This window comes from Glycine max, chromosome 10, assembly GCF_000004515.6.
Source record: "Glycine max cultivar Williams 82 chromosome 10, Glycine_max_v4.0, whole genome shotgun sequence".
In the NCBI taxonomy this organism is placed as follows: domain Eukaryota; kingdom Viridiplantae; phylum Streptophyta; class Magnoliopsida; order Fabales; family Fabaceae; genus Glycine; species Glycine max.
This window is the reverse complement of record NC_038246.2, coordinates 40,873,324-40,898,710: the sequence shown is the minus strand read 5'-3', so window position 1 is coordinate 40,898,710 and position 25,387 is coordinate 40,873,324. Positions and strand designations below refer to the sequence as shown.

The 25,387-nt window shown below is 33.8% G+C and overlaps 4 protein-coding genes across 7 annotated transcripts; 3 read left to right on the top strand and 1 right to left on the bottom strand.

The window, feature by feature from the left end:
* Positions 1 to 2,122: 2,122 nt before the first annotated feature.
* LOC100500510 (uncharacterized) lies at positions 2,123 to 4,773 on the top strand. Its single transcript, NM_001248472.1, has 3 exons — positions 2,123 to 2,321; positions 2,401 to 2,571; positions 4,459 to 4,773. Exons 1-3 carry the CDS (start codon positions 2,274 to 2,276, stop codon positions 4,633 to 4,635), a joined length of 396 nt encoding a protein of 131 aa, NP_001235401.1. The 5' UTR covers positions 2,123 to 2,273; the 3' UTR covers positions 4,636 to 4,773.
* A 217-nt stretch (positions 4,774 to 4,990) lies between these two features.
* LOC100813932 (NDR1/HIN1-like protein 6) lies at positions 4,991 to 6,928 on the top strand. Its single transcript, XM_003536133.5, has one exon. It carries the CDS (start codon positions 6,066 to 6,068, stop codon positions 6,822 to 6,824), a length of 759 nt encoding a protein of 252 aa, XP_003536181.1. The 5' UTR covers positions 4,991 to 6,065; the 3' UTR covers positions 6,825 to 6,928.
* A 2,072-nt stretch (positions 6,929 to 9,000) lies between these two features.
* LOC100306131 (cwf18 domain-containing protein) lies at positions 9,001 to 11,084 on the top strand. Its single transcript, NM_001251122.3, has 3 exons — positions 9,001 to 9,258; positions 9,355 to 9,596; positions 10,663 to 11,084. Exons 1-3 carry the CDS (start codon positions 9,104 to 9,106, stop codon positions 10,722 to 10,724), a joined length of 459 nt encoding a protein of 152 aa, NP_001238051.2. The 5' UTR covers positions 9,001 to 9,103; the 3' UTR covers positions 10,725 to 11,084.
* A 2,345-nt stretch (positions 11,085 to 13,429) lies between these two features.
* Positions 13,430 to 23,822, bottom strand: LOC100813397 (uncharacterized). Of its 4 annotated transcripts, none has more exons than XM_006589179.4 (13): positions 23,302 to 23,822; positions 22,336 to 22,387; positions 21,589 to 21,853; positions 21,433 to 21,507; positions 21,284 to 21,342; positions 21,038 to 21,173; positions 20,408 to 20,504; positions 20,225 to 20,291; positions 17,289 to 17,387; positions 16,858 to 16,947; positions 15,446 to 15,600; positions 14,101 to 14,202; positions 13,430 to 13,969 (listed from the first exon to the last, which is right to left on the bottom strand). In XM_006589179.4, the coding sequence occupies exons 3-13, from the start codon at positions 21,839 to 21,841 to the stop codon at positions 13,825 to 13,827; spliced, it is 1,278 nt and encodes a 425-aa protein (XP_006589242.2). In that variant the 5' UTR covers positions 21,842 to 21,853; positions 22,336 to 22,387; positions 23,302 to 23,822; the 3' UTR covers positions 13,430 to 13,824. The 4 variants fall into 4 exon arrangements, with proteins under 4 accessions (XP_006589242.2, XP_006589244.2, XP_040861726.1 ...); XM_006589181.4 differs by having other exon boundaries at positions 21,038 to 21,098; positions 23,302 to 23,793; XM_041005792.1 differs by having other exon boundaries at positions 21,284 to 21,507; positions 23,430 to 23,800.
* Positions 23,823 to 25,387: the final 1,565 nt, after the last annotated feature.

Genomic DNA, 25,387 nt, shown 5'->3' with positions numbered 1-25,387 from the left:
GTGTGATCAAGTCAGTAAGGAAAGGTGGATGTGGAGTTTTGCAGATCAGAAGATCAAGTGGCCGATGTAATGACCAAGCCACTGAGACATGAAAGGTTTAAGGAATTTAGGAAGTTGCTGGGAATGCAAACTCTAGAGGATCTAAATTAAGGGAGAGTGTTGTGTATAATTCAGATTGTAATTAGAGTTGTAACTGTGGTTAGTTTAGTTAAATAATAGGCTAATCATGCTAACAATAGGTGGTGCGGTTAGTGACACAATTATCAGGTTACCCCTATTAATAACCTCTAGTTTTATTTTAATATTACATTCTATATAAAAGGTTAACACCTTTATTCATCAATGAGACTCTCACCTCTGTCATTGATTCTTTCTTATTCAAGACCAACAAAAGATGCAAAGGTAATCATAATAAAAGCATCTTTAATTGGAGTTCTTGAGTTGAATTCTTGAACTTAAGAATTCTGTTTATTAAATCTATTATTATTTTTGTTCAAGAGTTCTCCATGGAGAATTCTCAAGAATTCTTATATTTTCAAAAAATATTATTTATTAATGTAAGTGATGGAAAATAGAGGGGTGCGGGCTACGGTCATGTGGAAGTAAATTTCCTTGTGTATGATGGACAAAAATTAATAGCCTTTAGATTTATCTCATTTGATGATATAATGGTGGATCCTCTGCACATCACCTATTTTCTTCTCCCCTGCTACTTTGTCACTGGCCACCGTTCACCACCACCAGAGATGATTTCAGGCATGCAACGTGCCCCCACCGCACCGGCACCAGCTCCAGTGAAGTCACAACCTCCCCCTCTTGAAATGGGGCAAGAACAACATCACTGTCGTCCACCAGCAACACCATCGTCGCCCCCTCCCTCTCAATCACGCCTCCGACCTCGCTTCCCTCCTTCCTTCCCCCTCAAACCACCACTATTGCACGAAGCCAAGCACGACGACACTGCGTGACTTCATCTAGAGGCCGTGGAACCTTTGCCCCCGCAAACTAGGCTCCTCCCTAGGCCGCCATTGAGATCGGCATCGTACCTTCTTCACCCACACCACAACGGCAACGACAATCTTGCACCGAAGTGCTGGCTCCACGGACACACGGTGCATAGAGAAAAAGAAGAATAGGAAATTCTGGATCATTCTCTCCCGTGAAGAGAACGAAGAAGACATCTTTGTGTTTTTTTATTTTGAATTTTTTGAGAGTAAACTCATCTGTTTAATGTTGATTCTTGTAGTGGTAAAGAGAATTTAGGAAGGTCTTAGAGATTGGAGGTACAGAAGCATAGAATTTTGTAAAGAGAGAAAGGAAATGGTGGTGGAACAGTGGCTGGTGATAGTTATTAGTTGGGGAGAAGGAGAGAGGTGATAGTAAAGTGTGGATGTTGCATCATAATACCATGGAATAAGATAATCTAAACCATACCAAAAAAATTACACACCATTTGTTTCTCCTCTGTATCTTGTACAAAATAGAGGTTCTATTGTTTTTTTTTCAAGAAAAATTTAAGAATTCAAATTGAGTTTTACTATCAAAACAAAAAATGAAATTTTTTTTTACATCTATGTGACATTATTTGACAAAAAACTAATCCAAAAACTCAAAATGAATGGTTCCACTAAATATTTTTTAAGAACCTAGGACCATAATGGGTGGGTGAACTTGAGGGATTTCTATTCCCATGACTTCTTTTGAATTCTCATAATTTTATTTTATTTTTTTATGATTTCAATTGATTAGGTGGTAAGAGTGATTGTTATAAATTCATGATATCTTAATTCAACTTTTACAAATAAAAATAAGTAAACAAAACCTTTCAATAAATATGAAAATTCTCTTTGGCTCAGTTGATAAAATAAATAATCTGACTTCCATTATTATATAATATATTTTTTTACTAAATTTATGCAAATAGGTTTATATTATTATTTAATTATTAATTGTATTTATTAATTTTTATAATAGTTATCTTATTTAAAAATTATACGTCATAATTTTTTTTATAGATTGATAATGTAACTTTTTATACACTAATATTAAATTCATATTTTTTAATAGTTTTCCACAGCATTAAATTCTTTTATTTCTCTTCTTCTTCATCAGTTTTTTTTTTCTTTCTTTTCGATCACACACAGCTTTATCTCGGACTCAGTTCCTATCTCTTGTTTTAAAATAAAATCTAGTAGAACATTGGCATTTGTGAAGATTATTTTCCCCTAATTGTGGAGAGAATTGCCCCCTGTTGCTACCAAGCAAGCATAGCTATGACTCTCCTTGTTAATTCTCCTCTGCTGCCACTGCCATCTACTCGGGTCCGTTATCCTTCCATTCCCACCTCACTTCTTCATTTTCCCTTCAATAACGTATCTGATTCATTTAATTAATTAACAGTGGTTGAAATCGAAGCAAGAATTTAGGTTATTTTCACATGGGCCAACCATAATTGGAGGAGGAATGAGCAGAAGCATCTTTGGCACTGGGAAAAGGAATGGAAATAGGAATGGGGTTAAAGCCTTTTTCTTTAATCCTGAACAAGACCCCATCGTCAAAGAAGCTCTCAAGGTATGTGCCTTCTTCTCTCTTACCACTTATGTATGTAATGAAGGAAGCTTTTTTAAAGTGAATTTGTCTTTAAAATGAACAAGTGAAGGTGTATCTGTTCTTCTTTTTTTTGGTGAATGGTGTATCTGCTCTTAAAATTTTATATGTTAAGATAAAAAAAAAAATGCACTTTAAATTAAAGCACGGATGGATGGAAGTGTCTATAGGAGTCATGTTCGTCTGTTATTGTTAAGTATTAACTTTAATGGCTGTGAGGAAGAGGGATGCACATGCTTAATTACTCTTAAAAAATGAGAAGTATCTCATGACATCATACATAGCCAAACTATGTTTGGGTTTCAAAGTGTTCTTACATTGTACTAGGGAGACTAGAATACTAGATGCTCTCCACTTGGAATGCAAGAACCTCTAAAGAAACTTAATCCCAAACAGACATTTGTTTTAGGCTTTGGAGTAGGTAGGGATGCTTGACTGGTGGGGCTATATGGTATGATTATAGCATGTTGCTCCAGAGTTGTGTCATGTGAACTTTGTTGCCAACTTCACAGTCAGGTTAAGCTTAATTATTGTCCACAGTCAAAAAACTAATACCACTGATTCATACACAAATAAGTTATCAACGGATAAAGCTGCTGGTGGGAAATATCTGTGGAGAAGTTTTGAGCGACTTTTACACCAATCTGCTGAAAATATGTCATTCAATTATCAGTTAAATATATTTCTATGTACTAGTGCTACATGTGGTAATCAAATTTGATTAAAATATCTTCACTTTGGTGTCAGGTTATTGACAATTGTTGCTCCATCTTATAGTGCGATACAAGTATCTTGTTTTCTGATTTTAATCAAATAACTACTGAATGTGATGCAAAAATCATTTTATTTGGGTGGATAATTGAAATCAGCATTGCTAATTTGATCATTAGCATTCTGGATACTACAATATATGCCAACCATACACAGACAAGCTGCTGTAGAAAAATATGCAGAGTCTTGACACCTGCAGAATGACAACTTTTAGAATTTTTTTATTTTTTATTTGTTTTGTTCATCAGTGAAAATGCTTGTTTGAGTTTTCCCTATCAAAATTGACTGAATGCCTCACATCATGGAGAGAATCCCATTAAATAATAATCTTTAACGTTATACAAGGAAACTTTGCCTAATTCATGACTAATTACCGCTATTAACATCTGTCAATTGATGAAATAAAACAGAAAGTATATCAGAGAATATTGGGGAAACTAAATAAATTGGAATCAGAGATTTAGTTAATCCTGTTGACATTCCCTATTAATTACATTTATCTTTTATGAATACTTATGATCGTTAAATGTAGTTCTTATGTTTTTTTTATATATATGTCCACAACTAGAGGGCAAAGGCTCTTGGGTGCTCAATTTTGTGCTCTTTTTTCTTCTTCCTATAATTACTCACATTTGAACTGGTTGTAATGTTAATTATTTGTAATATTTCATATGCAATTTATGTGATGCCTCCATCAACTTGTCTCCTGTGCTTGAGAAAATTTTATGACAGAACTGAAATGCAATTTATTGAGAAAGCAATGAGTTCCTGCTCAGTTCATGGGTAGACATTTTAGTGATCTTAATCTGCTTTTATCCAAAAAAGAACAAAAAAAAAAGGCTTTTTGTTGCTAACTTGAATTAATGAAACCTTGTTACTTTGTTAAAAGCCTACCACCAATATTCTCAACTTGATGATTAGCTAAGTTAGTATCCCTTGACTCCTGAGATATAGTTAATTGGATTTTGTCTCGATGCTATAGGCTGAAAAATCATTCAGTTCTGCCCACAAGGATGTTGATTGGTTAGCAATAAAAACTTGATGTGTTTTACTCAACTTTTGTCATTGCTATAATTTCAGGAACCAGTGGCATTCTTGGGTGGAATGTTTGCGGGTATTTTGAGACTTGATTTGAATGAGGAGCCCCTCAAGGAATGGGTTACTAGGACTGTGGAAGCTGCAGGTATTAGTGAAGAAGAAGCCAATACAGAAGAGTCAACAACTGAGGAAGCTCCACAAGAGATCCAGATTGAATAACAATTGCAATTGTTTCTTCGGTATACAAGTTTTGAGAAACTGGCATAGGATTATTATGTCGACAGAACAATAAAAATTGATTCAAGTGGTTATGAGTTATAATCTTTCGATTGCATATGTGAAATGGAGAACATCTCTGTTCCTGTCTCTTCCCTTAAAGATGGTAAATTTAGGTGTTCGGATTGGTTTAACAACTTGCTTGATTTGGTATCATCAAGTCTCTGTCTATTGTTATGCCAACTAAATTTTATCCTCAAGCATTTTTTGTTTTACAAATCAAAGACAAATGGTGCTTACCGTTATTGCTATTCTGGCGCCATTTATTTTAACCTGCTATGTAATTGTAAATTAAGTTGTTTAGTCATGTAGTTTGGTCTCGGAAAGAGTTCTGCTGAAGGTGTATGTTATATTATTCAGAATTTTGTGCACGAGGTCGCCATTTTAAATTTTGTTAGTGATATACACAAAAGTTCTCAATACTGAAGTCAGAATAGGCCCCAGTTGAAAAGCAATTAAGTTCTATTCAATAAATTCAAACGCAAGCGTAGTAGTTGTGCTGAATAAGTTATGTAGCCAATATAATTCCTAATTAAGTCGGGCATGCATCAGAAACTACCTCCCTAGGTTCATAGTTGTATACACTCTTTGTTAACTTTCAAGGAACATCCTAAGACCCAATTAAAGTAAAAGAACAAAAAAAATTGCTTGGTCAAGTTTTTGTTAAGAGCTAACACTATTATTTACCCATCTACCATAATGTCTTTTTGTAAAGTATGTGAAAAGTAGCCTTAATGTGCAAGTAAGGTTTCCTTCATGGCAAAGAAAGTTTGAAGAATGCAATACGTCTATCTCCTCATTTTGTGGCAAGAATTACCAGCACTTGCCATGCATTTCTTACTGTGGAAACGATGATGTTTGGTGCATTGTTGTACATTGTCTCACACTAGAGTAAAGAGGCAAAAACAGTAAAGTGCAAAAATTCTAGTAAGACTTATCATACAATTAAATAATAGAGCTATAAAAACATAAGGTGTGTATAATTATAAGTATCTCTGTTCCTACAGCTTAATGCTGACGTGTCTTTCACACTCACACCTATGTCTTTACAGGTGTCGCAGCTTCAATGAAAGAAAAAGTGAAAAGAAACTCTTGTCTCTGACGCAACGCTACACAACAAAGTGTCAATATTTAGATGAACTACCACTAATCTATTTCGGTAAATTACATGCAGTTAGTAGGTGAGGAAGGTAACCACACCACAGTACCTTCTGAAAGACCAATGAATCCACCTTACAATAGGTATTTTCATATTTAGAAGTCAAATAAGGAAAGCGAGTACATATATAGCAGCAACACAAGCGACAAATAAAAGGGTGTTAGTCATCACAAAATCTGAGAGAAAAGAGCACTCAGCAAATTTACTTGTACTCATGGCAGATCATCAGAGACTGAGGATCCACCCTATGGAGGGGGAAGCACCACCGCCCCCAACAACTCCATTGGTCCCTCCAGGCTCATCAAGATCAGAAAAGGGTGTTCCTTTGCACCATCCTCCACCTCTACCACGTGCTATGCCAGCAGCATACCCTACACCACACAAAAGAAGCTCAAGCTGTTGCTGCAAGTGCATATGCTGGACAATAATCTTGGTTGTTCTCCTCCTCATTATCTTTGCAGCAAGTGTTGGAATCCTTTATCTAGTCTTCCAACCAAAGCTTCCTGATTACTCAGTTGACACTCTCAGGATAAGTGATCTGAGGCTTAACTTTGACATGAGCCTCTATGCAAAGTTTGATGTGAAGATCACAGCAACCAACCCAAACAAGAAGATTGGCATCTACTATGAAAAGGGTGGAAAGTTGAGTGTGTGGTACACAAACACAAGGCTCTGTGAAGGGTCACTGCCACAATTCTACCAAGGTCATGAGAACAAAACAGTGCTCAATGTGTCCTTGAGTGGTCAAGTGCAGTCTGGAAGCACCCTAATGAATGCACTGCAGCAGCAACAGCAGACAGGGCGCATTCCATTGGATCTCAAGGTGCATGCACCAATAGCCATCAAACTTGGGAGGTTGAAGCTGATGAAGGTGAGAGTGTTGGGAGAATGCCTTTTGGTGGTGGATAGCTTGTCATCTAATAATCTCATAAGCATCAAGGCTAGCAACTGCAAGTTTAGATTGAAACTTTGATATGGAAAAGCTTGCCTTAATTAGTTCATGTCATTTGTTTATTTCTATTCCTTGTTTTTTTGGACTGGAAGACTTGATTCTTTTATGGATTTCTTTTACACTGCTATTGCAGCTGTTCCATACAACATCTTTTTTTGTCTATGGTTTTGCTTTTGTCATTCTTGATCTTGAGAGTTGATCCGATTGCCTGTTTTTGATTGAGTGAATAAACGTCTCAAGATTTGTTGACAACAATGTGCGACTAATCACCGATTTAAGCTAAAAATAATAATAATAATTGAAACGGCGTAAGCTTTGTCAAACTTCCTCCAATTGAGGATTCGATTGAAGAGAGAAAAGGAGGGCTCAAGAAAATGTAACTAATTTACACCTAACATTCACATAAAAACATGTTAATTACATATACAAATGTGATTAATTTTGTTTTACAATTAAAAGTAAATAAAGGTGATCACATACAATTATCAATAATTAAAAGCGTCACAAAATTATTGAAATATTTAATGGCTTTACAATTGATTAATAATATAATAAGATTATTAACATCACATGTTTAATTTTAAAAAATTTATCATATGATAAATTATGATGGAATAATTATACAAAACTTTATGATGTTAATGAATAAGTTATTTTCTCTATAGATATGCTTCACAATTAATAGTGCTATTAGATTCTTAGGGGGTGTATTGGATTGGGATTTTGAGAGAATATTTTGACAAAAACAATCTTGAAGATTTTAAAAGATTATGTGGGATTGTATTGATTTTGTGGGATTTTAAAAGATTTTTTTTAAAAGACTTTTTACAATCAAGATTCTTAACCCAAGATTATAATGGATTTCTAACACAGATTTTTAAGATTTCAAAGTACTTTATGGATTTTTAAGATTTTGAAAGATTAATACATTTTAAACAAAAAAATAACGGAAGTTACAAAAGTGAATGAAAAAGATGATAAATAAATTATAATGTTTGAATAAAGAAAATAAAAACGATAGAAATTTTAAACCTTTTAATAACAAAGTCATTATTGCCTAAAAAAATAATAACAAAGTGATTCTCACTTCATGCTAACATGCGCACTTAGGGCACATGTTAAGGATACTTCCAATAGTAACTATGTCTTAAAAACAATAATTTTTGACTTTTAAAAAAGTAAATTGCACAACTTTCAATACAAAATTTCTATACATAATACACTAACAAGTGTCTTAAGGGCACATGTTAGCATTTTTCATAAAAATAATACTCATATATCATAAAATCATTTAAAAAAAACTATTAACAAAATAACAATAATAATAACACTAACAATTAAAAAATTATTAACACAATAATAATAATAATAACACGCTGTCAAAAAAATAATAATAACACATTAATAATTAACATTTTAATAATAACACAAGAAAATAATAATAATAATAATAATGGACGTTGTAAAAAAACAAGTTGAAGAAACAGAAAAAAAAAAGAGTTTTTTATTTTGATTTGCATATACAGTACTAAAAAAAAAAGTAATATGAAATCTTGATGCATATCAATTGTCATTCTTTTGATGCATATTCATTGCCTGGACGTTGAAAACAATATGAATACGAAATCTTGAAGCATATACAGCACCCTTTTCTTTTGATTTGCGTAATATACATATAGTACGAACAATATTGACTATCGATTGCCATTAAAAAAATAGGTAAAATTGATTGAAAAGTTGTAAGAGAATGAACCTGGTAGTGGTTTGTGTCTTGTTCGGCAGGAGAAGAAAAAGTCTTTGGAAGATTATGAAAAGTCTCAAGGGTTTGGGTGAGATTGTTGGAGGAGTATTTTATGTGTATTTCTAACTAAAAAGTCTCTCAAAATTCATTCTACAAAAGAATCCATCAAAATCTATTTACTTTTGAATACCAAAAGACATTTTAAAAGTGGTAAGAAATTTCAATTGAATACCAACAGATTTTGTTGCCCTGAAAAAAAAATCTTTATTGTCTTAATTGAATACCACAAGATTTGTTTATATTTTATAAAAGTCTTGATTGAATACCACAAGATTTTTTAATCATAAAAAAGTCTTTTAAAATCGTTTGAAATCTTAATCCAATAACTCCTTCAATTAATTATTTATGCATTTGGTACATTATATATGCAAGCTGTAACTAGTAAAAAAAAAAATTGAATTTGAAGGAGGAGGTGAAGGCTGAAGTGTGGAGAAGGTTAGGGTTTGTGTTTATATATTTAGATATAGAATAGCAGAAAATTTGGATTGTGAGGGAAAAAATGGGTAGCGAAGAGGATTCGATTGAGCAAAGCGTTGCGTCCCGTCGCGAAAGACTGCTAGCTCTCAGAGCCGCTCAGGAGTTGTCGAGTGTTCCCGAACCTGAACCTAACGGCAACAAGGACGATGATAATGAAGAAGATCAAGAACCTCAAGAGTGAGTATCTATAATCTATCTACCTTCGTTGTGTTTTGTTTCTTTGATATACCCTAACACTCATCTGATATGGGATTATTGAAATTTGTGTTGCAGAATGAAGTTCCGTAACTACGTTCCTCACGACAAAAACCTCCAGGAAGGGAAGCTTGCCCCCGCGGTGCTCCCAAAGTTCGAAGACCCTGTGGATGATGTGCCTCCACCCGAGCCTGAAGCTAAGGAGGATCCGTTCTTGAATATTGCTCCGAAGAAACCTAATTGGGACCTGCGAAGAGACGTCCAGAAGAAGCTTGATAAGCTCGAGAAGCGAACTCAGAAGGCTCTTTATCAACTCATGGGTATTTACGCATCTCCTTATTATTCCTCAATTCTGTTGTTCGATGAATTTACTCATCTTATTAATATCTGTTATACTATGGCTATTTTCTCTTAGTTATGCTAATTGTTGATGCCTTATTTCATGACATGAATGTTTATGCCCCCGAAATTCTTTGTGATAATGTTTTAGTCATAGTTTCTATTCTGTAAATGGCACCATTTTTTTTCTTCCCCCCAATTTTGTTTTTCCCTTCAAAGGTGTTGGCTACATTTAAGAAAGAAGTTTCTAGTTCACTGCAGGATTTTTTTTATTTGGTATGTTCAGCAAAATGGTGGATCAGTGGATGGTCTAAATGTTTAGAGAATAGAAATTCTTTTGGTCTCCAAAACTAGCTAGAGATTAGGGAAGGGAAAGACGGATGGAAGAATAGAAATACGATTGCTGTCTTTCACTTTTTTTGCCTAATAGAATGACCCAAATGTTCGCTTTGAAGTTCTTGCCACTGTGAAGCCATTGGTGGATCATATAGGCAATTTATGCCAGTCAATGAAACAGTTAGTGTTTAGGACAAAGATGGTGACTTTTTTGTTAGACACAAGACGTTACTAAAACAAATAAAAGTTTAGGGAGTAGGAATGAAAATTAAACATAAGAGTGGAGACTAACTTAAAAGACTGAAATTAAAGTGCATTTTTGTCTCAATTAAATATATTTTTGTCTCTATTTCTTTCACATTTCCAGAGAAAGAAGTAGGATTATTATGTGTTTAAACTGAGGTTTATCAAATCACAATTCAAATTGTTGGTCACCAAGTTAATTTTTTAATTTTGAATTGTAATGGTAGTTTGACTAGAATAGCACTATTTTAAAAGTAATTTCAAATCTCATAGTTATAGGGTCTAATTTAGTTTCTGCTGTGCAAATTCTTTATCTATGTTCTGTTTAGTTGGATGGGGAACTGCTCTTAGTTTTTCTATCATCTGTATCTCAGTTTGATTTTGTAAATACTACACCTTCATCTGAATTACTTGTGTGCCTTCTAATGAATTTGGAGTCATTACGCTGTTTTCTTTTTCTTTTTACAGTGGAACAAGAGAAGCAAAATCAATTAACTGAAGGAGATGATACAAACGGCACAGTAGAGTAGATTGCAATTTGTTCCGGCAGCTGAAAGATATTGAAGCAGTATGTTGAAAACTCCTGTCCCATTTAAGCTGCTTAACGCATAAAAAATTGGTTTCTAATACACTAGTCTTTGCAATTTGGCAATGTATCGTGAATGTCGTATCATTCACTTCTCTTTCAATGACTAAGTATGAGTGTATTAGATCTGTTTTTAGAGGTGAAATATCCCTGGATTCTGATAGTTGTATTAATTTTAGAACAAATTACACTCGTCTCTTTTGTATTTAATACTTATTACACTCAAACCCACTCATTGTTGGAACCTTACTCAAACCCATCCTCATTGTTGCAACTCATTGCACAAAGACTCCCTCCCTGACTGTCTATTCCGTTAACTTCAGGACATCATGTGCCATGCACATGAGTTTCAATGAAATTTTTTGTCCAAAATGTCCTTATCTTCTTCATGGGCACACTATGTTTTTCTTGCTTTCAACAATAAGTTTAAGAACACTAAGAACATTTTAAGACAGTTTCAAAAACACAATTTCAATGCATATAATAAACAACTCAGGTGATCAACACAGATCCAAACTGAGCTCTGAATGGGAAAATGCAATTTTTAGCACATTTAGAAATCAAATTGCACTTGAGACCCCACACCATATCATCTGCACTTGAAGAAGCCCACACCGTATTCCCATCTTGAAGAAATCAAATTCCCCTTATCACTCCCTCTTTTCACTGACCAACAATTCTCATCCTTAAAATCCCACAAGGTATCATCTACACTTGAAGAAGCCAAGTAAGCATTCCAATCTGGACCAATTTCACTTTTTCGAAAAATTCCCTCACGAGGCAAAGAAAAAAAAACCCTATCATTATTCATTCCTATACAATTCTTCCAACAACTTTTTACTTCACTTTCAATTCAATTAATTTTGCGCTGAAATTCGTTTTGTCTTCGTTTTTTTTTAAAGCATTTTTTATATTAAATCTGAAACAACACAAGATGTGCATAATCAAACAAACAGATACACAAGTTTTAATTATAAATGTCTACCCACCCACATTACACAGGTACTAATTTTCCTCCCACCCCAACAAATAAAATACAAGCAATTGCTTTGCCATATTCGAACAACCCGAGTCAAATTTATGCTGCTGCAGTATGTATTCCACAAGATGTCTTCGTTCGTTTCTTTTGTTCCTTTGTGTGGCCTGAATAAAAGCAAGAAGGGGTGAATCGAGAGGAATGGGGTCCTCCTTGTCGAACCTATGAAGCAACGGTTTGCTGCCGCTCCTGGCCTCGGTGTGACATCTCATAGAGTTTCATTCCTCGCACCTAAACTGTGCATTTTGCAGTGCCTAAACCACACGTTTTGTGCCACCGCCTCCATGGATTCTGTGTGGCAGTCGCAACTACCAAGATGTTGTTGAGGACAGTGACAACGATGGGCACGACGGAGACAACGAGGCTGCAGTGGTTGTCGAGGGATATGGCGGAGGCTAGTGGTACTAAAGATTAGGAAGGATTTTGTGAATAAGGGTTTTTGAGAGTGGACTTGAGTTATAAGGGTGTTTTGGATATTTTGCAAAAGATTTAACATCGTCCGTAACAATGATAGTTGAGGGGAGACAAAAGTAATGCATTTTAATGGAAGAAATACGAGTGTAATAAGCCCTAAACATAGAAGATATGAGTGTAATTTGCTCTTTATTTCATTATATAAGGGATTCCTTCTTTTTAAGTTCCTTGGCCTTAATGCCGAAACTAAATGCCTAATTGATATAAGGGATTCTTGATCTTTCGGGTAACACTACTCGAACCACAACTGCATTATGGGATAGGGTATAGTTATAGATTTGTGAGTTAAACAAGTGAATAGTTTGAGCTTTGATAGGAGTAAAATGAAACACAATAAAATATTATGTTCATTATGAAGTATTCAAGTATTGGAAGGAAAATAACAATTTTAATTAGTGTAAGACAATGAAGGGTTTGTGCATCAAATAGGTTTTGGGAAATCAGACCTAGAATTGTAGAAAGAAAGTATCCATTGAACCTAGTCAGCTACCTAATCACATGATTATACCCATGACCGCAAAAGGAGAGTTGAGTTCAACCTGCATTCTACCACGAGCCAATAAATCCAAATGCGTTGAACATATTCAAATAAATATAATAAAAATCTGATTCACTTTATAAAACTTCCTGACCATAATTAACAAATACACGGTGCCGTGTATTACGACATTTCATCAATCAACTTAACAGCATAAAAACAAATCTGATAAATAGTAATATCCTTCAAATGTATAACTCAAAATAAATGGTTTTGACGATTATTAATTTCTCAGAAAAATAAATAGTAATATCAACTTACGACATTGGTACATAATATCACTAATTTTGACGATTATTAATTTCTCAGAAAAATTGACTAGCCAGTCTTTTCTCTTGACATTTTTTTTTTCTAAATACAAGACTCAAATCTAAAATATAACCTACGGAAATCGAATTTAGTTTTACTATGATCAATTACATGTAAGTATAACTAAGGATTGATTGATCTTAAGTGGGTTGCAACTGTACGAAACATCATAAGCACGATCTCAACAAAATTTGAGGATTGATTAATCTCAAACCAATTAGCTAATAAATTGAAAGAAACCAGACAATTATCTGCAATGGTACAATTTTCCAAGCATCACTTCACTTGATAGTTTCAAAGAAAATAACGAGGCACTTTAAATTTATAAGCTAAAGGGTTCATCAACGATTTGACTGGCTTTATGCGGAAATAAAACAGTAATAATCATATTATTCGGGTATGGGCAAGGAAACCTTTTTTTTTTCCCCAAGTAGAAAATTTACATTGAACACAACTTGAAGCTCTATTTCCACTTGCTGGCCTTTTTTCAAATATTGTGGAGGATGGGAGGGAATCAATTTATGAAGAAAAAAAAGGGAAAAGGAGACACAAAGTCAAAAGTAGTTAATTTTCTACCATTGACAAGCATTGAAAAATCACCCTTCTGAGCTTCAAGTTGACTGAAATCCTTCTTTCTGATAAGCCGACATCTTTGAGGTCTGCAAATTTACATGGTTTTATGGTTTGTCATCCATTGATATGATTTGTGGTGCCACTTTGCCCGTCTTTCACATTTTCTGTTCTCCAAGAGGGATCCATCTGCGGAAGTTGATATTCATCTGGTTTCAAAGCCAAGGCAAAATCAGGCAATGTTGGTGCTGTCTCCATGATTCTGTAATAAACGTTGACAACAAAACACATGATTTTATCAGTCATTCTACTTCTTTGCTTTTCATTAAGCAAGGATCATTATCAACAATGAAATGATATTTTAAAACATTTTACTAATGCACTAATGTTTACCTCTCATAGGAGTACAGATCACGGTTTATTCGCACCTTGCTTGAAGTATCCTTAGGAATTTTCTCGTAAAGATATTTCATAGTCCCCCAAAGTGGTGGATTTCTGCACCATGACTGCCAGTTAGATGGATCATGAAAAAGCATATTACCACCAAAAGTACTATTTTCTTGAGAACTTAAAAGATGATAAAGAATCAAAACCACGGTCTGATTTCAATGATTAGGTTCAGCTCATAAAACGGGGCAATGAGAAAGGTGCCTGAGAAAAACTTTAAAAATATTGAAGGGGGGCTGGTCTAGTGGGGCAATGCTCATGCCAGAGTTGAAGTACACAGACCATTATGCCTACTGGTCTAGTGGTGACCCCGTCCTTCGACAAGAAAGGGATGTGGAAAACTACTCTACCTTTTGAGATTCTTAAGGTGTTGCATTACATTCTAGCGAAAAGAAGAGGGAATGGATAACTTCATTCAAAACCCTAATAAATTTTGCTAAGTTTATTCAAATTAATAAATAATTATATCAGAAGGTATGGCTAAAATATTGTAAGGTTTATTATGATCCTCAACATATAATAATTTCCAATTTTTATTTTTCACTATCATTTTACTTGGTTTCATAATGAGGGCAAAAATCATTTTACTTTCAGAGGTGAAACAAAGAGCAAACTTGTTGAGTTACTCAACAAAGACCAATCAAATCACGGGCACAAAAACTGACACGGAACATAGTTGACAGAACAAAAATATAAATGACATTTGCTAGATTTCTGGCTACTACAGTAAATAATCATTTCATATGTTACTTGACTAAATAGATAGCAATAAAACAAACACATACTGAACTCTGAATCAAAGCATGCCTAAACTGGAAGAAAATATCTACAGATTAGCTATGCAAATAGACAAGACAACACTCAGGAGCCAAACCTCACCAATGACCCAAGCTTAGTAATAACCGATTAGCTGCTCAAAGTTTCGAACAGGCATACCTATATCACTAGCTAAGGAATTTTAGTACACATTTTATTTGCTAAATACATAAGAACCAAAAAGTGTCATGAGGACATTGCAATCCTCTCAAAAGGAGGCATAAGACTAAGGTCTTTGGTCCATACAGAATCACATAGGCATCATGTTCATTCCATTCATTTTAAGTGTTCCTTTTATTATCTTCACACACATGCCTGCTATTAGCAATTATGCAATAAGCAGAAATTACTCTGCAGTTAATGGAAATCATATATAACATGATCATTATATAGAAGACGCATGACTCATTTTCTGAGAATGATACATAACAGCATAAAAACAAATTAGTTTGTATAAGGGAATATTACGACTAACCTTGACAATGGAGGTACTGCATTGAATGCTTCACACAACTTCTTACTTTCTTTGAAATACTCATCAGCTGCTTGTAAAGAAGCTACAGCCATCCCATGAGATTTCTCCGTGTTTCCCTCATCAAGAATCAATCCGTGATAATAATATGCTGCAGCCTAGAAAATCATTACAATAAGCATATCAATACCTTCACATCACTTGCTTCTGCTAAAGGCATCTTCCATACTTGTTCCTGAATTATGCATGAGTATGCTCAAATAAAAGATACCATATACACCAGTAGCTGTGTTGTTCAAGGTCTCATTAAGATTAAGGGAATAAATTATAAGAATAAATCAAATGACAGCATAATATTGTCAGAATCAAAAAACAGAAACAGGTGCTCATTTCCTTAACCAAGCTGAAACCTACTATCAACTCAACGAGGTTTTTCTTCCAGAGAATGTTGTCCCCCCAAACACACACATGCACACACAAAATATGCAAATAACATGTAAGGGTAAACAGTAAATAATATACAGTAGACAGAACAAGAAAACCAATAATCAATGTGAGCCAACCTCACTCTCAATAGGTAGTTCAAGAGGGGAGGATTGCCCAATTCTTACAAGGAGTATTCTAGCCATATTCCTAATCAATGTGAGCCATCTTAACACATGTCCCTCACGCCCAAAATTGGACATTTAGAGCATGAAATTTGCAACACTGGCAGCTGCAGGTGACTCAACATCAAGATTGGATAAGCTTACTCTTATAACATTTTAATAAGTAGACTAGGCCTAACTCTCAATAACTAGGTAAGAGGAGAGGATTGCCTAAGTTTTTGTAAAGAATATTTTGGTCATATTCATAATCAAAGTGGGATATCTTAACAAATATAATTGAGGAGCACAACATAAGCAACAATTCTAGGGCACTCTTAATTCATTTACCAGATGTAATTAGGTTATTAGAATGTGTGTAATAAAGGTTTGCAATTATAATATTATGGTCCAGGGATATCAGGGCATTTTGCATCACTTATCATAAAAATTTAGAAAATATTTAATTATACTCTTTTATTCTTCAAAGATATCACCATCAGCTTGAACAAGTATTTCAGATTTCAGCCTCTTCTCAAAAACAGGTCAGTTATGAACAATCAACCGATTGTCCATATAGCCACTTCCAACTAATCTTTGTACCCTAAGAAACATAAAGATCTAATCTCCTCAACTTCTCAACTTTCAACACCAACTTCATATTTTATCTTGTGGACCATCTATTAATTTGATTCATTTTATACTTCATCTGCATTTAATAGTCAAAGGGCAGCCAGTATTCAGCAAATTCCACTCTAATTGTATTACCATATACTAATACATAATAATTAAATAGCAAGATGCAAATGACTGGTGAGTAAAAACTCAAACCTTTGCTTCAATATACTTCCATTTCACAAAAAGACGATGTTTTTCACCCCATCCATTTGCTAATGGAAGGTTCATAATATTATCTTGAGCCTGCAAAATGAACAGTGTAAATAAAGTAATGTTTGTCGGTTAAATGCATTCATATTAACATACTAATGCACACACATGCATACACATACACAGTATATAGAATTGAAACAAAGATTTATCTTAGGGAAAAAAAAAAGCCTATATATTTAGAATCAAGAGAAACAAGTTGAAGATCCCATCAGAAATTGGAGATAGAACAAAATAAAACAAAGGATAAATTGAGAAATAACAGATACAAGTTAGTTACATGGTCTTGAAATCCTTTTAGAAAGAAACCAAAAGTTCGTCAACAGAACAAAAACCCTGCTAAAAAACATGCAGCGAAAACTTTGCATTTGTACCTGTTGCCAATATTTCACCATCTCACATGCAAGTCTACGCTTCACTGCAAGAGTGGCTTTGGTACTATCAATTGCCATTCCAAGTTGAATATCTACACCCTGTTAAAAAAACAAGTAAATAAACAAGTATACCCAAAATAGATATATGAGAGATAGGGTGTGAAAGGTATCTATTTATCTATATTGAACAGTCCCCTTCTCCAGTCTTCCATGCAATGTAGTTAATGTTTTACATGGCATTCTCCCACCCCAGATAGGAGAAACACATATACACAAATATGATGATTTTGAATCACACAAATTCTTAAATGGAAACAATGCATCATTAGACCAAACAATCCTTGGCTAATATGCTAATTAATACAAAATCCACAGGAATTTAGACAATGAATTCAATTCAAATGATTGCAACAATCAGACAATGTCCCTCTTTTAATCCATTCACAGCTTTAAATTTCACCCTCAATTAATAAAATTTACATTTGTTATATCAATGGAACTAAGAGTTGACTTGAAATTTGGTGTAAATACTAAAATGTCAAACACATATGTTCTCGATTCTAGTGAACAATATGTTCACTCCTTCTTTTTCAACCTTATCAGTTCATTCCTTTCGTAAATTATGGCAACAAAGACATGTATAAATATGCTGAAAACTTGAACACATTGCTCCCAGATTCAATTATTCAACATGCAAAAAATTTCTATTACTTTTTTTAATAAGATTTGCGTGACAATTTTTCTATTACTAGCCTAACTTATGAGCATATTTATATAAATCCACTTTTTCAGAATATTTCCATAAACTTTTTAAAAGAGTAAAGGTCTGAAATCTGCTAGACCAAAAAATTGAAATGACCTAGTTAATGTGGAAGATTAAACTGAAGAACGATAATGGATTTTAAGTGGAAAAAGAAAAGGTATCTATGTGAAGCACAAAGGATTTTATTTAAATGGCCTCACATTGTTGTTGGATGCGCCTTACTCTAAGCATGTGCGTTTATCTAGGGCTCATAACCCCTTTTTTTCTGATTATAATAGCAGTTTTATCTTCATAAATGAAATGAAGAATAAAAAATATAGGAAGCATAAAACTAGTCTGATAAGCTTCAGGTCTTGGTTTAGCAATAGGCCATGCTCGCTCTAAAATTGATTCATCTGTCCACATTATGACACCTAAATATCCTAGAAGAATCTTTGAAAGTTTATTTCTATCATTTTTCATGCTCGGTGGATCTTCACATGCGAGGAAAGATTAAAACTAATCTTTGAGTCTTGACAGCCTGAGCATATAGGTCAATGATTCCTTAATAATCAACAAAACTTTTAGTATCATCTGATGTTTTTTGAAATTAACATCTAAAATGATTTTGGTTTCTGCAGACTCTCACAAGCTGTGATAGTACCAATCTACTGAATAATATTTTTCTACTCTATTCTCATTGCCCCATCTAGTAGGACAAGGCTTGGTTGTTGTATTCTCTTTACATCAAGCATATTGATTTGCATGACATGCAGTTAACAACATTATTCATTAAAAAAATTCCCAAGAATTGTAGCATTCTTATTAATTAATGCAGTCTAGTGAACTTTAATATCAAACAAATGACGTGTGTAATAGAATAGCAACATTATAAAACCATTTATGTATTTTCACCTAATAGCCTAAGCTTTTGGTATTTTTGGTTTAAAATATGATTTCTAAGCCTATCCCACTCATGATGATGGACCACCCATAGATGTCAAGTCTAGAAAACTTCCCACTTCAGATATCAAGTCTTGGGTGTTAAGAGTATGTTTAGATCCAAAATTTGGCTGAATATATAGGCAATCTTCCTTAAGCTAGCTTTGGAAGTTAATCCAAGCATAGTCCATTCTTAAGGCCAGTGACGGATGTAGAGGGGGGCAGGTAGAGGTCCTAGCCCCCCCCCCCCCCCCCCCCTCCCCCTCTTGGTATTTCTTATGTATATGTGTATATGTATTTTTAAGTTGATAAGTGTATAATTTTACATATGATATAAAATAACGATGGTTAAGGTTAGATGGCGTAAAATTGTAAGAAATTAGTTTTGTTTGTTGTTATTATGACAATGATTAAGATGATAATTAGTGTAAAATTGTATAAACTAGTTGTGTGTTTGTTGTTATTATGATTACAATTAAAATTATTATCATTTAAAATAAAAAAATAGTTTCAATTTTATGTTAAAAAATATTAAATATTTTTTAAAAAAATATTTACATATTATAAGTTAGACATTTAAAAAATTACAAAAGAAAAAAAACAGCCCCCCTTTTAATAAATTTCTGGATCTGTCCCTACTTAAGGCCCAGTTCATTTATGAGATAGTACCAAAGTCTTCATGACTAAGTAGTCTAGAGTTTGATCAGAGATGCCCATATTCTTCTAAATAAAAAATTCACCACAAGGTGAGGTAGGGGAGTGTTTAGAGATATAAAAAATACAAGTCAAGTGCCTTCATTAACAACTTAAGCATTTTAGGTAATTGGTTCATCATTTGATATTAGAGCCTATTTGGCATTAGGCTACCAGTAAATGTCCACTCTTGAAAACTCCACATTCCAAATATCCAACTGGGTGCAATTGGAATGTATTATGATCCCACATTGTTCCAGTAAATGGGCAAAGGATCATTTATAATTACTTGGGCATTCGTTTCCTTTGAACTAGCTTTTTAGATCGAGTTAGGCCTCGTCCATTCCCAATTTAATAGTAAATACATAAATAAACCCTAGCAAGCTAAATCTATTAATCATTTGCTTGAATACACAACATAACTTTGTAAGAAGAATGATGAACAAGAAGTTTGCCTAAATAGAGCTATGAGTCTATGACTTACAAGACACATTGGTTTAGCCATTAAATGTGACAGATTTTCACTTCTTAATTATCTGCTAGGCAAAAATATAAATACCTGTCCCAATGCTTGTAGACAGAGTGCTCGAAGAACTCCTTCTGTGAGATCCACTGGTAAGTTTCTCCTAAAATCAGAACCAACAGTGAGAGGAGTAATACAAAAAAAATAAAAAAGCAGAAGATTGTTTAGATTGCATGAAACTGTGTGACAGTCAACTGATTGTATTACATGGGTACAAACCTCAGTTCGCCAGGCAACTGTGGAAGAACATGCCTTACAGCACAGTCAAGATACCCAGCTGCCTTTAAGAAGATATCAACAGAAGCTCGTCTGCTTTCTGCCAGTAATTAACCAAAAGTTCAAACTTCCCAATAGGAACAATATACATAAAGGTGTCAATGAAGCAACATTATTAGAAACACACGGCATATAAGACAATAAAAATATGTTTCTAGTCAATCAGCTACCACAATATATAACCAACAGGTGAAAAAAATTACAAGAAATTTTGTATTATTCTGTTAATAAGATGAAATTTCCATTCCAAATTATGATAACTGACTTGAACACAGAGAACTGTGAAGAATTATTTACTGCATATGCAATGAACAAGACAAGACACAGAACAAAGAACAAAAAAGAAAAAGAAAAAAGAAAATACTAATAATTAAAGACGACAGAACAGACTCCATGTAATTACAAAATCACATACACACAAAGCAGAAACAAGATTAACTGACTTGTGTGTGTCTCCAATTGGAATTATTTTGATCAAATGTATTTTGGTTGTTTGATGTAATAAACAATAAGATTATGGGGCAAGTTATACAAGGAATATGTTGACATGTGCCGAAAAATCTTATTACTCACCTTCTGATACTTTTGGCTGATGACTATCAGTGGATGTTCTGGGAAGAAGTAATAAATTAGCCTGTGACAGTAATAGCATTGCCATCAAGTGCAAAACTGACAATACTTCATACCAGGCATTAGACATGGTTGTTTCCTGTAAAAATGTCAGTCGCACCAACAAACCAAAAAAAGAAAGCAGAGCAGAGAGAAAATAGATAATTCAAATCAAAGCCGAAATGTGTGCATTAAAAAAATAGGAATTACCTCTGTGTCATCCTCTTGATTCACCCAATCAAATTGTACTTTGTATTGTAAATGGCTTCCTGCACAGTACAGATAAGCAATTAATCTGGAGGTTGACATGTTGTGGAGAGAACATCCATCAAATATGAATGGTCTAAAACATGCTTTACCATTTTCGACTAATCCCAAAAGTACTGGCAAGTAATCTTCAAGAGCCTGCTGAAGATCAGCCAGTGTTGAACCTCCTGAGGATGAAATTGTGTGATGCATCATTAAATTTGAGCAACTCATTCATTGTAAAATGATTCATCCTTGCTAGCACTAACCATGTTGGGTGGCACTTTTCCTTTTTGTTCTTGTAATTGTAGGACCTTCTTGGCCAGCCATTACAACTATACGAGTTCTAAGAGCAGACAGGCGCTCCACTATATTCTTGGACAAGTAATCACCAAGTGACTGTGCAAAATCAACAGGTTTAGGAATTCTTAGACCGGGAACATACACAGAAACCTCCCCAATACTCCCTGGCCTCCTTCTATTTCCACCAGAATCCTTTGGAGTGGACACGAAGCAACCCATGTCCTACTACACCTGATGATAGAAAGAAGACACAGTGAATCACCACCAAGAGTATTGTGTTTCTGTGCACACAACGAGTTTATATTGTCTCTGACATCAAGCTTCACAAAGTTATGGGGATAACAGTTCCACAAATATACTCCAGAAACAAAGATGACTATTCATCAATCAAAGTTCAAAAAGTTTAGAGAACACTCACAACTTACAGGGAAATTAACAGTAGAAAAGCCATCAGCATAGGTAATTAAATGTAAACCAACAAAGGAGTGGTAGTAGGTTACTCACGGGCAACATTACATTTTAAGTTGGACTAGAACTCTCCATGTTATTTTAAAATTGACATGTACTTTATTCCGCAGCATTAATTTTTCCTTTATTTTTTATTTGGCCATTTTCAGCAGCATTAATGATTCTCATTTCTTTATTTATTTTCCTCATTCCATAATCTCAACACATAATTAAAAAAATAAGCACCAAAGATTTATCCAACTAACCTTGTCGTTTGCCCTGGCAGTTCACTGGTCAGGTCAAAAGTTCTGCTATTCTCTGAGCCAAAAATTCACAGGGAGAAACGTGAGATTGAGGGGGAAAAAATATAGGCATAAAAGCAATTAGATCACAAGAACGGCATGAGACATGACAAGTGTGGTCCGTGTCAACGCTTCATTGTGATGACAAGGAAAAGGTTTCAAAAGATTGCAACAGGCATGCATGGTGATAGTGAAACTAAAAGGTAACATAACATTCCCAATACCAAACAAAAAAAAAGGTAACACTCCCCGTGCACACCGTTACACCAACAACACAAACCAAAACATAAACACAAACATCAACCAGAATGAGAACTTCCTCAAGGCAAAGTAGCTTCAAGCAAAAGGCTTTGGCTCATGAAATTGAAGAAGATATAGCAAGTGAAATTGAGCAAAGAATGAGAATGATGACTTGTGAGTAAAGGGTTTCCAAAGAAATCCAAACAAGCAACAATTGCAGAAACGCAAAGGAACACTTGCATTATTATTTTTATCTCTTTCTTGCACTAATTGATGAAACTACTACGTGCCTTGTCACGGCTTCAAACCACTGTCACTAAAGCCACCGATAAATCAGGAAAACGTTAATGAGAGAGAGAAAAAAAGTTCCAGAAATGGAAACTGAAGCTTGAAGTTCAAAACTTTTTCAAAGTAATTAGAAAAATGCTCCATTGGGTTAATGAAAAATTACACAAAATCTTGAATTTCAGATTTTGGATTGACCCCGCCTCAAAAAAAAAAAAATTGTCAGAATTCAACCCAATACATAAATTAAATCGATTTTCCAACATGATATAATCTCCAACCCAGAAAATAACTTCTTTTGAGGAAGAACAATTTCTACAACTGAATTTATCGTTTCAAAAAAAAAAAAAAACACCCTCCATCCTGATCTCCAATTGAGAATCACATGCAGCTAATGAGTCTTACCATGAACTGATAGAGTGGCAGCAATGGAGCAAAGCAGAGTGAGGCACCCAATTGCAATCCAATTCAGAATCAAAGGAACCCTAAAAAAAGCAGAGAACTTGAGAGGTGGCCAGAAGCAGAAACTAAACCTGCAAAGAATGTGATCCTTAGCGATTCCTTCAGCGAGACGAACAGAGACAAAGACAGATACAGAGACACAGGGACAGAGTCTTCTTTCTTTGAGAACAAAATTACAAATTATATTTTTAATTATTATTGTGGAACATTGGGATATTGGTTGTTTTTATTCATAACATAATAAGATATCTGTGTATATGTACGACACAGCCAACAAAGTTGTAACACAAGCAGCCACAACTAGAAAAATTGTAGTATTACCATTAACATTTGCATCAGGTGGCTTTATATATTATTGTTAATTGTTAATGTTAATTGTTAATTACTAGGATTAATGTATTAGCAGCAATTGCGTTTAAATGGCGCACATAAGCAAAACCACTTCTTTTTAAAGTCTCCATTGATTCTCAGTCTCTACTTTGTGCTGTGTCTAGCTGGTTTTACTCTTCTCTTTTTTCTTTATTTTCTATTGCACCTACCTTTTTTATTAACGTGAGTTTTAAGATATAAACTTAAATGATGGAATTGGTCAACATAAATAACTATATGACTTTTAAAAATTAGAAAAAAAATACTATTATATTCTTTAAATAATTGAAATAAATAATAAATTATTTTAACTATTTAAGAAACGGCAAGTGATGATGTCCGTGAGTGGCAAGTGACCACACTGGCAATTCCTACAGTATACACATAAATGGGATTGCTTGCCGTCTCAGTCTTTTTTCATTTTTTTCCCTTCTAGAAATAAATATTAAATTTGAAATTTAATATAAAAATTTCAAGTGGATACTATATATGAAGATTAGGTCTGCAGAAATTTCAATTACATGCAAGTGTGAGGTCATCATAAAACTAAGAGCCCATCCTCATCTATTCCCAATAGGCAATAGCTGCGTGTTTTTGAATATCAATAAATTTTTATTTGTTTTCATCATCGGCCAGTATTTTCTTCTGAACCTATTAGAAATTAGTATTTAGTTACGCAATAAAACTATATTTTCTTTATACTACTATTACTTACATTAATATGTTTCTCTCTTTTTCTATCCAAGACGAGAAAAATAATATCTCTCTTCAAAAGTGTGAACTGTACTGCTTTGAAAAAGTATAACCAATTATTAATTGAAAAACTAATGACTAAAATTATAATAAATACATGTGTAAAAGTACAAAGTACACACAAAAAATGTATAAAATAATGATTAAAATTTGAGTCAATAATGTTTTAATTGATATAGTAGTTATTATATATATATATATATATATATATATATATATATATATAAATCAAATTAAAAAAACTATTAAAAATGTTGACACTTGACAGTCGGTGTCAATTAATTAAGAAGTGCGGCATTGATAGCATTAAAAAAAAAAACACGTGAATCACTTCCAAATTGTTAGACTCAAATTTTCGATGATGAATACTGAAACTTCAAGCCATAGCAAGCCCTGGTAATCCTTAAACTCTGCCTCAATGTGTGTCTGTAATTAATTCTATAGAAAAAAACTTATTACTAGTATTATACATTTCCTGAAATTTGTTGGAACTTGGAAGGACACTTTTCAGTGTTTTCCTTTTCTTTTGCTTACGTATTTAGTTTTTTAATATGTTTAATTTTTCCTTTTTTTTAGCGGTTGGTATCCATACATCACTTTTAGACAGTATTATCATGTGCGAAAAAAATATTTTCAATTTTTCACTGCAGTTGTATTGTTAAGGACTAAAATTTTAGATATTTAATTAAGTAAAATAGTCTTTATCAACTGATTTATGAGTTAGGTAGCAGATATTTATCATTCTTTGTCATCACAAAAATATATATACTGTAAAATCAAATGGAAAAATTATTAAGAGCATGGACACTTAAAGTGAATATCACAATCTCCTCTTCTGAGAGACGGATGCTCTAGTGTAAATTTTTGTGTGGAGGAGCCTACGATCTATAGGGGCCTACGACCTGGC

Excerpts from the sequence above, each read along its gene's own strand:
- LOC100500510 (NM_001248472.1), top strand. The coding sequence starts at position 2,274 with ATGACTCTCCTTGTTAATTCTCCTCTGCTGCCACTGCCATCTACTCGG. Across the intron at positions 2,322-2,400 it reads TGCCACTGCCATCTACTCGG|TGGTTGAAATCGAAGCAAGA; the intron begins GTCCGTTATCCT and ends ATTAATTAACAG. Across the intron at positions 2,572-4,458 it reads TCGTCAAAGAAGCTCTCAAG|GAACCAGTGGCATTCTTGGG; the intron begins GTATGTGCCTTC and ends CTATAATTTCAG.
- LOC100813932 (XM_003536133.5), top strand. The coding sequence starts at position 6,066 with ATGGCAGATCATCAGAGACTGAGGATCCACCCTATGGAGGGGGAAGCA.
- LOC100306131 (NM_001251122.3), top strand. The coding sequence starts at position 9,104 with ATGGGTAGCGAAGAGGATTCGATTGAGCAAAGCGTTGCGTCCCGTCGC. Across the intron at positions 9,259-9,354 it reads GAAGATCAAGAACCTCAAGA|AATGAAGTTCCGTAACTACG; the intron begins GTGAGTATCTAT and ends TTTGTGTTGCAG. Across the intron at positions 9,597-10,662 it reads GGCTCTTTATCAACTCATGG|TGGAACAAGAGAAGCAAAAT; the intron begins GTATTTACGCAT and ends TTCTTTTTACAG.
- LOC100813397 (XM_041005792.1), bottom strand. The coding sequence starts at position 21,841 with ATGGGTTGCTTCGTGTCCACTCCAAAGGATTCTGGTGGAAATAGAAGG. Across the intron at positions 21,508-21,588 it reads GAAAAGTGCCACCCAACATG|GAGGTTCAACACTGGCTGAT; the intron begins GTTAGTGCTAGC and ends TTTCATCCTCAG. Across the intron at positions 14,203-15,445 it reads GCAGTACCTCCATTGTCAAG|AAATCCACCACTTTGGGGGA; the intron begins GTTAGTCGTAAT and ends GTCATGGTGCAG.